This window comes from Staurois parvus, unplaced genomic scaffold (genome assembly GCF_062004578.1).
Source record: "Staurois parvus isolate SC_StPar_1 unplaced genomic scaffold, SC_StPar_1.0 ptg000012l, whole genome shotgun sequence".
Lineage (NCBI taxonomy): Eukaryota > Metazoa > Chordata > Amphibia > Anura > Ranidae > Staurois > Staurois parvus.
The window spans coordinates 8,195,857-8,211,103 of NW_028317808.1; the positions used below are offsets into that span (position 1 = coordinate 8,195,857).

Sequence of the window (15,247 nt, forward strand, 5' to 3'; positions counted from 1 at the left end):
GCTTGTATGTCTCAATCCCAACCCCACATCCTTCTTTACAGAATAGGTTTGGTATTAGTCACACAGTTGGTACTCCACCCAGTCTCTTCATTTCACAAAGAACTTCTATTGCATATCTATAAGAAATATTAGTTGTAGCTTAACTCAAAAATAGTGAAGCCAGTCAGTCAATATAACAGTCATATAACTAATATTTCATGAGGGCAGCAATGGCAGTGCCCAGATATATTGCATGATAGGTTTACTTAGACTATAACTTTACTTTACTTAGACTCTATTAGCATGCATTAAAAATTGTTTTTACTCAACAGATAAAACTATAATTCTACGACTTTACAAAACTTTGGTTCGACCGCATCTTGATTATGCCAGCCAGTTCTGGTCCCCAGTCCTCAGGAAGGATGTGCTGGAACTGGAGTCCAGAGAAGGGCAACAAAACTAAGAGGGTTGGAGGACCTCAGTTACGAGGAACGATATTAAACTTATTCTCCCTGGAGAAGAGATACCTAAAAGGGGATATGATAGCAATATACAAATATCTTAATGGTTGTGATTCCAGCAGGTCACTCAAGAAGACACGTGGCCACTCACTGAAGGTGGACGAGAAGTGGTTTAATCATAAACTGTGTAAGGAGTTTTTTACAGTTAGAGCAGTAAGGATGTGGAAGCCCTAATCAGTGGTTTCAGCGGGAAATGTCGCTAAATAAAAAAAAAAAAAACTCTTAGAAGGGCATCTTATTGAACACAATATACAGGGATATAGGAAGTGGTAGACACATAAATACATAAATACACACACACACACACACACAAACTTTACTCAAACTTACCACCTATGTAACTCATTCAGCTCATCTATGGCCACTTATAAATTAAATATCAATTTGGTCAACTCTGACCTTTAAGAATTTAGTTTGCCTCTGTCATGCAGTAATGTTGGGGATTTTATGACACTACAATAAGCAGATAATAGAATAACACTTTTTATCTATTAGAATGGTTGTAAACCTCATAAATAAAAAATGAATAAGGCATATCACTCTATAGCGTGTACGTGTCTCAAACCAAAGCAGCGAGTGTGATTTCTGTCTGCTCTCACTCCTGACAGCTTATGCTGACACCACAGAAACACCTCCCCCCCCCCCAGCACACAGCAGGTGACTGACAGCCTCAGTTGCCTTATGAGCTTGTGTAGAGGGGGGGTGTCTGTACCCTCTACTCAGGTCTCAGATTACACTTGTCTCTATATGCTATGCTATACCATGTGTGATATCAGATCCTCACTCCCTGCCTGCTGGAGTTCAGATATAGCCTTTGGTCGGTGTACTTTAAACAGCTGTAGAGGTGAGAGGGCCATAGATAAACTGGTACAACTTATGTAGGCGGATTGTTTCATCTCTGTGTATCATCTAAGGCTAGTCACTTCAATAGTGGGTATATATAAGGTCTTACAACCACTTTACGTTAACAGAAAGACCATCTCCACAACTATAGTAATGTCTGGGTAAGGCAATGGTCTTGGCCAGGGCAAGGATGCAATTCTAATTAAAAAGCCGATATCTTGATTTCTAGTTTAGTCAGCCTGCTGAAATACAACGTTCTTCACTTTAAAAAGTATCATTCATTTTTGTACCTGTGCTGTAAAATCTGAAAATCTACTTTGTATGCAGAAAAAAACTCTTTAAAAACTATTTTAAATTAGACAACATATGTGCAAAAACAAATAGGTACATACCTTTAGACTGCACATATTGTGCCTATTCCACGTCACTTGCATTTAATTACCTTACTTACAGCGGCAAATAATTTCCCACACATCACCTGTAATAAAAATGTGTAGCCTAATAGCATTGAAAGTATTTATCACATGGACGAGCCCTATGTGACTGCTCACAGATTGTTCCCTTTTTTATTGAGAACCATTTGCTGCACATGCTGGATACCAATAAAGAACATTGTAGCTGAGTGCCTGTTTATTCACCATGCTCAGATACAGGCACAGGTCCCATTAACTCTTTTTTTGCCACAGCTCCTTGTGCTCATGGACACACCTAGGAAAGATAAGCTTCTGTGCTTCCTTCTCCTTCCTTCAGCAGGATAGGCAGAGGATGAATCAAAGCTAGCTAGACAAGTGATCTGCAGTCAAGTGGGAGGCACTCGACTGTCTGAACTGGTGTGCAGGCAGAAGGGCTGCAGCCTAATAACATACAGTTTCTTCAAAAGATCTAGCTACTATGGAAAGTCCTTCATTGACTGCTACCACAGTACTGCAGTTCCAGCAGGACCTGGGCCCCCTCTAGCTGTTCACCTCTGTTACCAGAGCTACCATGGGCTGTACTACAGGGTATGCTGTTTATGAGAATATCTTAAGTAGTTTTATTTATTTATTTCAGGTTCTTATATGGTGCCATCAATTTACGCAGCGCTTTACTTATATATTGTACATTCACATCAGTCCCTAACCCTCAAGGGGCATACAATCTAAGGTCCCTAACTCACATTCATACATACATATACTAGGGCCAATTTAGACAGAAGAAAGAAAGGAGAGAAACAGGAGACAGAGAGAGAGGGGAAGAAAGAAGGAAAGAAAGAAAGGAGAGAAACAGGAGATGGAGAGAGAGGAAGAAAGAAAATGAGAAAAAGAAAGGAGAGAAACAGGAGACAGTGAGAAAGAGAGAGAAAAAAAGAGAGGAAACAATGAGAGAAACAGGAGACAGAGATAAAGAAAGGAAAGAGAGGAGAGAAACAGGAGACAGAGGAAGAAAGAAAGAAAAAAGGAGAGAGAAGGGGGGGGCGCTGGAAGAGATGAGGGAGGGGGCCGCTGGAGGAGATGAAGAGGGGGGCCACTGGAGGAGATGAGGGAGGGGGCTGTTGGAGGAGATGGGGGGGTGCTGGAGATGAGGGGGGCGCTGGAGATGAGGAGGGGGGCGCTGGAGGAGATGGGGGGGCCACTGGAGATGAGGGAAGGGGGCCACTGGAAGAGATGAGGGAGGGGACCACTGGAGGAGATGAGGGGGGCTGCTGGAGGAGATGTGGAGGGGGCCGCTGGAAGAGATAAGGGAGGGGGCCTGCTGGAGGAGATGATGGGGGGGGTGGCCGTATTGGAGCATACAGGAGCCAACAGCATGCAGGAGATGGATAGGAGAGGCGGCTAGGTAAAGGAACCGTGAACTGCGCGGTCCTTTATGTGCCGCCCAGGCGCCTCTCCTAATCAGATTCAAATGCCCGCTGTGCCCTTTGGCCAGTCTGGGCCTGCACATACCGGGGCTGCTGCTAGGTCAGGACCTCTAGGTTCACCCTGCTGTAGGTGCAGAGACAAGCTATGCAAGAGGACATGCAAGCAGGAGTACATGTAGGTAAAGACAAAGAGAAGATCTGGAAAACAGGCCAAAGGTAGGGCAGGCGGCAAATGTGCAAAATCCGAAAGGCAATGCTAGGGTTAGTACACAGAAGATCAATCCATGTACAGTAAATAACAGGCAGGACAAGGAGTAGCAATAGGGAGCTCAGAGACAAACAAGAAAGTTGCTCAGGAAATGGGAACTGATCCAAGCAGAACCTAAATCACTGATGGACTTTGGGAAGCTGGACAGGGAATGACCTAGGAGAAAGGTATGTTATTCAGCAGAAGAGGCGGACAATGCCCATAGCTGCTAGCTCTGTGCTGCAAGGACCCACGAACAGATCGCATGGTTGTAGAACCACAGGTACCAGAGGTACCAGCGGAACCACAGCAGCAAGGCAAGCAAGCCAAATCCCATTCTTCATTTATTAATTAATGTTTAATGTTAATCTTCATTTTAGGGCCAGTGGGCCTTCTCCCTGCACTGCATACTTTATGTATTCTTCAGCCTCCTCCTGACTTGAACTGGCTAATTACTTAACAGTAAGCTGCACCTTACTACAAAAAAATACATGATTATGGTAATGATGTATAGCTAATTATATCATGGGAATTTGACATAAATAATCTCTTTATGTGAAGTCACTAATGACATCGGAGTAGTTGTGCACTCACACAATGGGCTTTTTTCAGTAATTTTATATTTCTGTCTTCCATTCTATAGAAAGATCTGGAAGAAAAAATATCAAATTCTGGAAGGAAACTTGTAGTTGTTACTTTCTCATCTAAAGGTTGTGGTCCTTGCAGACCTGTGCCTGCTTGCTTGGAGGTAAGTGAACCTTAAAGAATTCTGAAGCCTTTAAAAGCAGGAAAAAAAATGTTGTCCAATATAACTTTTTAGCTGCTTACCAACAATGGAAATATGAGCCAAGCCAATCGAAATATAAACTAAATGTAGTAAAAGATTTGGCTGGATGCACACTTTAGGCTCATTAGACACATATTACAATATGATTGTACAAGTTCCTTTGCCTTTGTAGTGCAAGGGTCTGCTTGACTGGATACCGCTTGATTAGATAGTTTAGGTAGGTCCTCTTATTAAAAAGTGTTAATAAATCCAAAGTTTCTTGTACAAAGATTGTACAGTGAGATTGCAACATGTGCTCTAGTCCTAAATGAGATTTTATAGAAGCTGAACAAACAGAATGTAACGCTTATGACCAATTTAGGAGATCTTGTATATGGGTTTTTGTTTGCTTCTGAGCTTTTTTTTTCTTTTACATATCAATGTGAATGCACATGAAAATTGAATGCAGCTCAGAAGCCAGATTGATCTTCTTGAACAGATGAAAGGCAAAGCAACTCAAGCACAAATAATGTATACATATCTGTGCGGAACCTATTGCATTAGGATGTTCACCCCAAGATGAAACACACATGCACAGACACACACTTATAATTAAATATAAACAAACATTTTAAAATGGATGGTGTCAATAGGGCATAATTTTTATTATTTTATTTTTTAATAATATTTTTTACAATATAATTTTACATTTTTTTCTTAATTTTTTTTAGGAGCCCCATTGGGCGCTAAACAGTCCCCTGATGTCTCCCATTTGAGACAGAGAAATAGACTGAGGACAGAGATTCCCCAGTCCCTTTCTCTGCAGCCTCAGCTACACTGGACCATGAAAGAATGGGAAGTGCTCTTTGCTAAGTGGCTTCTTATTCATTCACAAAATGAAGCATAGTAAACATAGTCTACTATGCTTCAGTTATGAATGATCACAGTGAGTAATTGGGCAGCAGAAGGGGGAATCTTTGCCACACGGGGTGATTAGGGTGTGCTCAAGCACATCTGTCACACTCTGTGCGCATGCTTACGCAACTATGGGAAACCTACAGGAGTGAAATGAAGTCACATTTCTTTGGAGTATGAAATCCATCCCATACAAACCCTAACCCTAGATTCACACCTAAGTGTTTTCTGCAGTGTTTTTCATTTTGCAGAAATGCAGTACAGTCCATTTAACATGATTTCCTATGGGACAGGTTCACATCTCCGCGTTTTCACCCGATGTGTTTTTTGGAAAGCGTCAGGGACTTTTTTGAATGCAAAACGTTGCGTTTTTTTGTTCTATAGACTTTAATGGGAATGCTGCGGAAAAGCATGTATTGATTTTTGCTACATTTTTGCCGCTCTTTTAATGCATTTAAAATTTGCCTAGCAACAAGAAAATGAAAAAAATTAACAAAAAAAGGTATCAAAAACGCTTAAAACAACCAAGTGCAAAACCGCAAAACGCAATGCAGAAATGCCTCAAACTCAACTTACACAGTTGTGAACCTAGACTAAGGCCTCCTTCACACTTTAGCATTTTGGTGCGTTAGAACAGTGTGTTGTGTCAAGTGTTAAGATTTGTTGCAGTATTACATTCAATTAACTTTAAAGAAGAATTCCATTATAGTAAGGAAACCTGGTATAAATCAGCACTTAGTAAACATTACAATATGATACGATATGAAACATTCCGATATGATATGTTCCTGTAGTCTGATTTTTTTTTTTTTCCTCAATTTTTCAGGCAATAAGTGAAGAAATGCCTGACATACTGTTCCTTAAAGTTGAAGTTGATAAAGATGATGTAAGTAGCAACACATAAACTCTGATAGCTTTATGCAGCTTAGAAAATGACGTTGATCATTTCAATAATTTTTCTACAGGAATTTACACAGCGTTTCCAAATCCCAGGAGTACCAACATTCTATTACTTCAGGAATGGAACTGAAGTAGGTCCAGAAACTGAATTTATTTTCTATTTATTTACCATGACCATTTATTTATATGTAAAAAATAAACCTGTTTTTAATGTTCCGAAAATTACTTCTGACATGGGGGTTACAAAAAAACCCAGAAACTGACTGGCCATCAAGCAGCCATTGTGCCAACAGCCTTCATTTTCCTATTTCTATCCTCACTTTCCTGTTACAGCAGCTGTGCCTGACATCCAGATATGACTGTGTAGTCTAAAAGGCACTAGTGCTCTCAATAATCAGCACTTAGTAATGGAACTGATCAGGCACATCCTCTTCTACAATATAAGTCTGTGTGAGGAGGGATGTGGCTAATACTTAGCTCTGCAACCACTAAATTATGAGTGGATAGGAGCATGTTTTTTAGGAAAAAAGCATTTTAAGATGTTTCCAAATAAAAATTGGTTACAAATAATAGGGCACAGGGTTTAAACCACTTCAGCCCCTGCAACGTACCTGTACATCATCAGTTTGAAGGGGTTATACCAGAATGGCAATCATGTAGTATATATTGTATATTTTAGACATTCTATATGTTTTCTATATTTTCTATATTTTTTTTTTATTTTCATCTGTGGTTTTTTTGACACTGTTGCCCCACCCCCATGTTGTGAATGTCCCGCCTATATGAAAAAGCTCACACATGCTCAGGGGCAGACTGACAAGTCATGGGGCCCCCGGGCAATAGTGGATCATGGGGCCCCTGTGTCCTCGCCCACACTCAAACCACACCCAAAAAAAGCCTATGAAAGGTACCAGGGGCATCTCATGGGGCCCCCTACTGACCCCGGGCCCTCGGGCGGTGACCAAGTTCCCAAATGGTCAGTCTGCCCCTGCACATGCTATATATAGAGGAGGGTATTCTCAGTTTGATTAGCTCTGGGGAAGAAGGGATTCCCCTTCAAAACATGTCAGCTTCATCCTGGGAGTCTCCCCTCTCGATGGGATCCGCATGTGTCTCCTATTCCAGTGCTTTGATGTTGGATTTTATATGCCTTAATTATTGCTACTTTTGTGAGTATATATCTCAATTCAATAAATTCACCCTTTGCTTACTGAGGTAATGCGCAAGGTTGGTGCACTTTTGTTTTTGTTCTTTGTTACAAAATGTAAAAGTGATCCTAGTGGCGCTTTTACAGGTGTCCCTCACCCCCAGCATTTCTATTTTGAGTAGGGGCATATGATTCATGGACCATTTACTTCCTGGAATCCATCTACCCTTACCTCAGGCATGCAGATTGAAGGGTGTGCTTAGCTGAGAAATCTTCTCCTGAGAAAAAAAAATGCCCATGAAGACTCCTGGGATGTATGATATAATTTTGGACTAGGCCAGAAACAAGGAAGAAACTGAAGAAATGTAAAAAAAAATGTTTAAACAAGTAAATTTAATATACCTTCTTATTTATTTACTAATGCTAGCAGCATAAGGATTACAAATAGTTAATGTTGATTGAGAGAGTGAAGTTCAGCTTTAGGTCTCTGTTGTTTTCTGCAGATTTAATTTTGTTCCCCACATTTAGAAGTTATTTGGTGTTGGTGAGTGGTTGTCATTTTCTTACACTGCAGCCTACTTGTAGGAGTTGTTTCATGTTACTAACTTTCTTCTTGCATTTCCTTTCAGCTGTACCATTTCTCAGGAGGAAACCTGTCCCACTTCAGACAAAAGGTTGATGAATTGAGATTTAAAAGTGATTGAAATTGCATTGAACAGTGCTAGACCTTTTTAATAAGGTTGAGAAAAGAACAGTGATAAATCCAATTTGCTGTAATTAGTGCTAACTGATGATGTATCAGATTCCATCAGAATATTATTAGAATTTTGTGAGGTTAGGTATGATGGCAAACAGACCTTTTGCAGCTCATTCTTTGATTTATTTTATAAATCTAAGAGTCATTGACTTTTTATACTTAGAATCTTTTTAACACAATAAAGATTGTATTATTACATTTCTGTGTGTTAACTTATAAACATGCAAAGTCATTTGGGGATGCTGTTACCGTGATCATCCTACAAATTTTTCAGCCATGTCCTAATCCTTTTGGAGACGGATTAAAAGTAATCAATTTATTATTATTATTATTATTATCCAGGATTTATATAGCACCAGCACATTGTGCAGCACTTTGCCATATAAATATATATATGTGGCGAGAGTATGCATGTAGTTCCCGGAGGATGAAGGAATTGATATCATTGAATGGGCCCCACGCTCGCCTGACCTAAATCCAATGAAACACCTCTGGGATATCACGTTTTGGTCCATCCAACGCTGCCAGGTTGCACCTTAGACTGTTCAGGAGCTCAGTGATGCCCTGGTCCAGATCTGGGAGGAAATGCCCCAGAACACCATCCATCATCTCATTAGGAGCATGCCCTGATGTTTGCAGGCATGCATACAAGCACGTGGGGGCCATATAAACTACCATTTTGAGTTGCTGCAATGAAATTTCAGCAAAATGGACTAGCCTGCTGCATCATTTTTTCACTTTGATTTTTGGGGTGTCTTTGAATTCAGTCCTCTGTAGGTTGATAATTTTGCAGTACCAGGGCTGACCAGCGGGTGCTCTCAGCAGCCAGAAGCTCACTCCTGTAGTCAGCCAACACCTGGGGCTGATTGCAGGAGGTGTATTTAAGGAATGACCAGGCCTGTGATCAGGGCCTTGGTGTATGTTTCCCATGAGCCCCTGTACCTGGTATCCTGTGTTCCTGCCTTGTTGCTGACCCTGCTTTGATCCTGACCTCTGCTGACCGTCTCCTGTTGAGCCCCTGGCTTGCCTGACCATCCTTCTGCCTGATCCTCGGTACCGCGCTGCCCGCTACCTGCTGAACCTGGCTTGTGACCCCGACCATTCTCTGCTTGCTCCTCCTGTACCACGCTGCCCGCACGATACCGACCCGGCCTGCCTGACTACGCTTACTTCACCTGACGATCCTTCCATCCCGTACGGATCACCTTTAGTAAGTCTGCCTGCCTCTTCCCATCAGACTCCATTCCTGCACTCCCCTGCCAGTACTCTCTACTACAGCCGGACGCACTGAGGGGTCGCGACCTGGTTCCAGTCTGCACCAAGTCCATTCCCACCATCAGGGGCCTGGTGAATAGCAGGCTGGGACTTAGACCCCGCGCCCTGAGGAAATCCGTGCTGTGGGCTGCTAGAGACACTGCCAGGCGGCACCTGACAGTACCTTACAGCCTGCCTGAGCATTGCACCTCTCCAGCCTGACTACGCCTGTGTTCCTGAAGCCTGCTACTTCCCTGTGTCAGTCCACACATTTCTGGTCATACCTGGATCCCTAACAAAATCAGTATAGATATCCAGCATGATATTTTTCCCCATTGAGATCTGATGTGTTTTCAAAGTGTTCCTTTAATTTTTTTGAGCAGTGTATATATAAAAGGAGACAGCATAGTACAATTCAAGGCAAGATGATTAGGCAGGCCCTACTTGTAATAGCTTCCAAGCAAGAAGGAAGGCAAGTGATACAAAAGGTAACAACTGTGAGCGATTAACTGATAAAGTAATAGTATAGTTTTTTTAGAAGGAGACGGGGTAGAATTCCCTAAAGAGATTCGATTTCAGGGATTACCCAAAGGCAGACAGAGTAGGAGAGAGATTGGGGTAGAGAGTTCCAGAGCATGGTGGAAGCTCTGGGGAAGTCCTAGAGGCAAGCAGGGGAGGAGGTAAGGAGAGGACTAGAGAGCAGGAGGTTGGTATGGTTTGGGTGATATTTTGAGAGGAGATGGTGATGTAGCTTTGGGCAGAGTTGCAGGTGGCTTTGTATGTTGCATTAGCATTTTAATTTTATTTGTTTGGAGTGGAAGGATTGGCAAGGGGGGTGGTAGACACTGAGCATTTGGTAATAAGTCTGGCAGCAGAATCTTTTTTTAGGCTGAATAGCCTGTGTAATGGTGGGCTAATGAGAAAGGTAACATGGGAGTGAATTGGTAGTTTTGTGTTGTAATTTGTTAAGAATGCTTTTACATGGTTTAATTTTTCACACATGCAATTACAGTCAGGTCCATAAATATTGGGACATCGACACAATTCTAACATTTTTGGCTCTATACACCACCACAATGGATTTGAAATGAAACGAACAAGATGTGCTTTAACTGCCGCCTGTCAGCTTTAATTTGGGGGTATTTACATCCAAATCAGGTGAACAGTGTAGGAATTACAACAGTTTGCATATGTGCCTCCCACTTGTTAAGGGACCAAAAGTAATGGGACAGAATAATAATCATAAACCAACCTTTCACTTTTTAATACTTGGTTGCAAATCCTTTGCAGTCAATTACAGCCTGACGTCTGGAATGCATAGACATCACCAGACGCTGGGTTTCATCCCTGGTGATGCTCTGCCAGGCCTCTACTGCAACTGTCTTCAGATCCTGCTTGTTCTTGGGGCATTTTCCCTTCAGTTTTGTCTTCAGCAAGTGAAATGCATGCTCAATCGGATTCAGGTCAGGTGATTGACTTGGCCATTGCATAACTTTCCACTTCTTTCCCTTAAAAAACTCTTTGGTTGCTTTTGCAGGATGCTTTGGGTCATTGTCCATCTGCACTGTGAAGCGGCGTCCAATGAGTTCTGAAGCATTTGGCTGAATATGAGCAGATAATATTGCCCAAAACACTTCAGAAATCATCCCGCTGCTTTTGTCAGCAGTCACATCATCAATAAATACAAGAGAACCAGTTCCATTGGCAGCCATACATGCCACGCCATGACACTACCACCACCATGCTTCACTGATGAGGTGGTATGCTTAGGATCATGAGCATCCTTCTCCATACTCTTCTCTTCCCATCACTCTGGTACAAGTTGATATTGGTCTCATCTGTCCATAGGATGTTGTTCCAGAACTGTGAAGGCTTTTTTAGATGTCGTTTGGCAAACTCTAATCTGGCCTTCCTGTTTTTGAGGCTCACCAATGGTTTACATCTTGTGGTGAACCCTCTGTATTCACTCTGATGAAGCCTTCTCTTGATTGTTGACTTTGACACGCATACACCTACCTCCTGGAGAGTGTTCTTGATCTGGCCAACTGTTGTGAAGGGTGTTTTCTTCACCAGGGAAAGAATTCTTCGGTCATCCACCACAGTTGTTTTCCGTGGTCTTCCGGGTCTTTTGGTGTTGCTGAGCTCACCCGTTTCTTTTTAAGAATGTTCCAAACAGTTGTTTTGGCCACACCTAATGTTTTTACTATATCTCTGATGGGTTTGTTTTTGTTTTTTCAGCCTAATGATGGCTTGCTTCACTGATAGTGAAAGCTCTTTGGATCTCATCTTGAGAGTTGACAGCAACAGATTCCAAATGCAAATAGCACACTTGAAATGAACTCTGGACCTTTTATCTGCTCATTGTAATTGGGATAATGAGGGAATAACACACACCTGGCCATGGAACAGCTGAGAAGCCAATTGTCCCATTACTTTTGGTCCCTTAACAAGTTGGAGGCACATATGCAAACTGTTGTAATTCCTGCACCGTTTACCTGATTTGGATGTAAATACCCTCAAATTAAAGCTGACAGTCTGCACTTGTTCTTTTCATTTCAAATCCATTGTGGTGGTGTATAGAGCCAAAAATTTTAGAATTGTGTCGATGTCCCAATATTTATGGACCCGATTGTACATTAAAATGTGTAGATATTTTTATTCTCATATGGCTTTTCATCATCCCCTAATATTTTATTTTCTACAGTCCCTTCAGGGAAAGAAAACAAAAGCTGATAGTTGAGAGAATGAGATGATTGAGGAGGATTTGTGGGGGAATGGAAATTGATGTAATGCTCTGGAATAGGAGCTGATGGGGGGGCTAAAGGTTATGATGGAGCAGAGTGGTTTTATTCTTATAGTTTATATAATCCCTTCAAGCAGGGGGGCTGTTGTGGAACCAAAGGATCGTAGCTGGTGGTGAAAAGGTGAGGGTGAGAGGAGCTCATGGTGGAGTAGTACTGAAGCTAACAGTCCAAGGGGGCTAATGGCAAGGGAGGATACAGAAGCTGGTGGTGGCGGTAGAAGAAATAAAGTAAACAGGGTATGGGAACTGATGGTAGAACAAAGGGACAAATAAAACGCTGCAATTTCATCTAGTAGGAGTCAGGGCAGTAGGGATATCTGAAGAAAATGGGGTAAATAAAAGGTGGCTATGGCAGGGGTTTTAATGATAGCTTAGAGAGGGAGGCAGTGAGCTGAGTGCAGGACAGGGGCCCAAATATCAGAGAAGGTGAGCAGATGGGAAAGAGCTAGAAGATCAGAGGAGGAAAGTGGCACATGAGCTAAAGAGCGAAGTAGAAAATACTTTGGTGATGGATGAGTGTCCATGGGAATGGATCACAGATCAACAGTAAGAAAAGTGGATGTACATACATAACATACAGTGTGTTAGACTAGATTGTGGATGGCAGGAGCAAGACAGCAGGCATCAGGAGCATATAACAGACAATAGGGAGGAGAATAGGGTCAGCAGGAAGGATCATAGTAGGAGGGAGGAGACAGGAGGAAACATGAATGGATTGAGGATATGAAAAGGAAAAGAATACGCAGAAATGGCAAAGCAGGCACATGAGACATTAATGAACATTTAGTCCTCTTGTTTGTGTGCAGGATAAACAATTCATACCCTTTCTTGAATTGTGTGAAGTGATGCTGCCAAGGCCAGCATAATCAAATATACTGGTTATAGGAATACTCCATGACAGGGACTGAACATGAATCAATAAAAATCCTGATAATCTCCTAATTTTTTTATTTTATTTTTTTTGACAGATGGCTGTTAGAAGCCTTATTTTAGTGTTTCTCAACATTTTTTTCAGACAACGGCACCTTTTTGAATTGCGCACAATCTCAGGGCACACTAATCTGAGGGCTTGTTCACACCACAAAGTGTTTCCATGCGCACACACCTTTTTGCACGTTCCCATGCACTGCATTTTTATTAGGCTGCTCTATGTTCATAAAACATGCAAAAAAAAATGATGCTAGCATGATTTTTTAAAATGATTTTGGGCATGACCATACCTGCATTTGCTAGATGCGTGGGGGTGCCATTAAGAAACAATGGCACCTGTGTGTGTCTGCAAAAGGCAATACATTTTTGTGTGGTGTGTAAAAATGTGCATTTTCACCTGTTACCGCACTGCACCTGGTGTGAACAAACACTAAAATTTAATTTGTGAGTTAAGTGGTCTGTGGGTTTTAATTCCCTCCAAAACCCCCCTCCCACCATAACCCCTACCCAATCCCCCCTCATAGCACAAATTTTGTTCCTCCTCCTCCCCCCTCCAAATTCCCCTCCTAACACAAAACATCCCACCCTCCCATCACTACAGGAGTAGTGACAGTAGTAGAGAGCTGGAAGGAGGTGTGGGCTGTGCTCTCACCTCCCCGCCCCTCTCCCTCCTGTCAGTATACAGGAGATGACTGTTCAGGACTGTTCAGGGCTTTAATATCTCCCCCTACATACAGATTCTGCTACCAAGACAGGAGCAGTCTGGAGAGGAGATAGGAAGAGGTAATCAAACCCTGTACAGTCCAATCTGTGAGAGTACCCCTGTTAACTCCTGTGTAAAGAGAGGAGGAAGAGCGCTCAGCCTACACCTCCTCCCGGCTCTCTCGTTCTCCATCCCTGTCACTACTTCTTTCAGTAACCCAGAATGCTGTGTGGACTGCCTGACTGGTCCCTGGCAAACGATAACATTGTTGGTTTGTAGGACGCCAGTGGGAGGCCTACACAGCATTCTGCTACAGAAGTAGTGAGAGGAGAAGAGAAGAAGAGAGGTGGGAGGAGGTGCAGGCTGTGCTCTCTCTCTCCTCTCTGTAAACAGGAGTTAACAGAGGAATGCTCACAGATCAGACCACACAGGGTTGCAGCAGGTGTATGTCATTCTCCCGCAACACCCCTGGGGACTCTTCACAGCACCATAGGGTGTTGTGGCAACCCACTAGAGAAACACTGACTTATTTAATCGTTCCCATATACATATCTGCTTATTAATAATACTAATAATGCTTAAAGGGATTATATATGAACCATAAGAACCCTAATTCCTTTATTTGTTTACTCTGGGAATTTATGCAAGCAGGTTTTATAGAAGTGAAAATATACACTATTTTTGTTATTTGAAGAAAGCTCTAAGGTCCCTTTCACATGGTACGGATACCATTCTGATCAACAGGGGATCAGTTCACAGCATCCCTGCTGATCAGAGCAGAATAGGCAGATGGCTCATCCATGTTTGCTCATGTTTCAGAGCCCACTCTGTTATATGGGCCAGCGGAAGTATACAGACTCAACTGTATATATGAAATATGTAACAGAATGAGACATGTGAATACCTTCCATATAAGGAAGGCTTTACTGGGTACTGGTTCAGTTGGAGGGATTTTGACTCCTTTCATTCCTTCTCATCATAACTTGTATGGCTATACTGTCTTGTTGGGTCCCTAGCTCTGCTCTGTCAACATCTGTAAAGTTGCAGTGTATTAATGTTCTATTGAAAAGTAGTTATACAGTGGGGATCGAAAGTTTGGGCACCCCAGCTAAAATTTTGTATTAATGTGCACAAAGAAGCTAAGGAAAGATGGAAAAATCTCCAAAAGGCATCAAATTACACATTAGACATTCTTATAATATGTCAACAAAAGTTAGATTTTATTTCCATCATTTACACTTTCAAAATAACAGAAAACAAAAAAATGGCGTCTGCAAAAGTTTGGGCACCCTGCAGAATTTATAGCATGCACTGCCCCCTTTGGCAAGTATCACAGCTTGTAAACGCTTTTTGTAGCCAGCCAAGAGTCTTTCAATTCTTGTTTGAGGTATCTTTGCCCATTCTTCCTTACAAAAGTCTTCCAGTTCTTTGAGATTTCTGGGCTGTCTGTCACGCACTGCTCTTTTAAGGTCTATCCATAGATTTTCAATTATGTTGAGGTCAGGAGATTGTGAAGGCCATGGCAAAACCTTCAGTTTACGCCTCTTGATGTAATCCCCCGTGGATTTCGAGGTATGTTTAGGATCATTATGCATTTGTAGAAGCCATCCTCTCTTTAACTTCAGCTTTTTCACAGATGGCATCA

At 42.1% G+C, this 15,247-nt stretch overlaps 1 protein-coding gene across 1 annotated transcript in view; it reads left to right on the forward strand.

The window, feature by feature from the left end:
- Positions 1 to 8,110, forward strand: part of LOC149473680 (uncharacterized) — a 47,362-nt gene extending 39,252 nt beyond the window's left edge. The window contains exons 6-9 of the mRNA XM_089674776.1: positions 4,071 to 4,175; positions 5,935 to 5,994; positions 6,074 to 6,139; positions 7,785 to 8,110. Of these exons, the coding sequence (XP_089530902.1) occupies positions 4,071 to 4,175; positions 5,935 to 5,994; positions 6,074 to 6,139; positions 7,785 to 7,859 (306 nt within the window). The 3' untranslated portion in view covers positions 7,860 to 8,110. The remainder of the gene's footprint in view (positions 1 to 4,070; positions 4,176 to 5,934; positions 5,995 to 6,073; positions 6,140 to 7,784) is intronic.
- Positions 8,111 to 15,247: the final 7,137 nt, after the last annotated feature.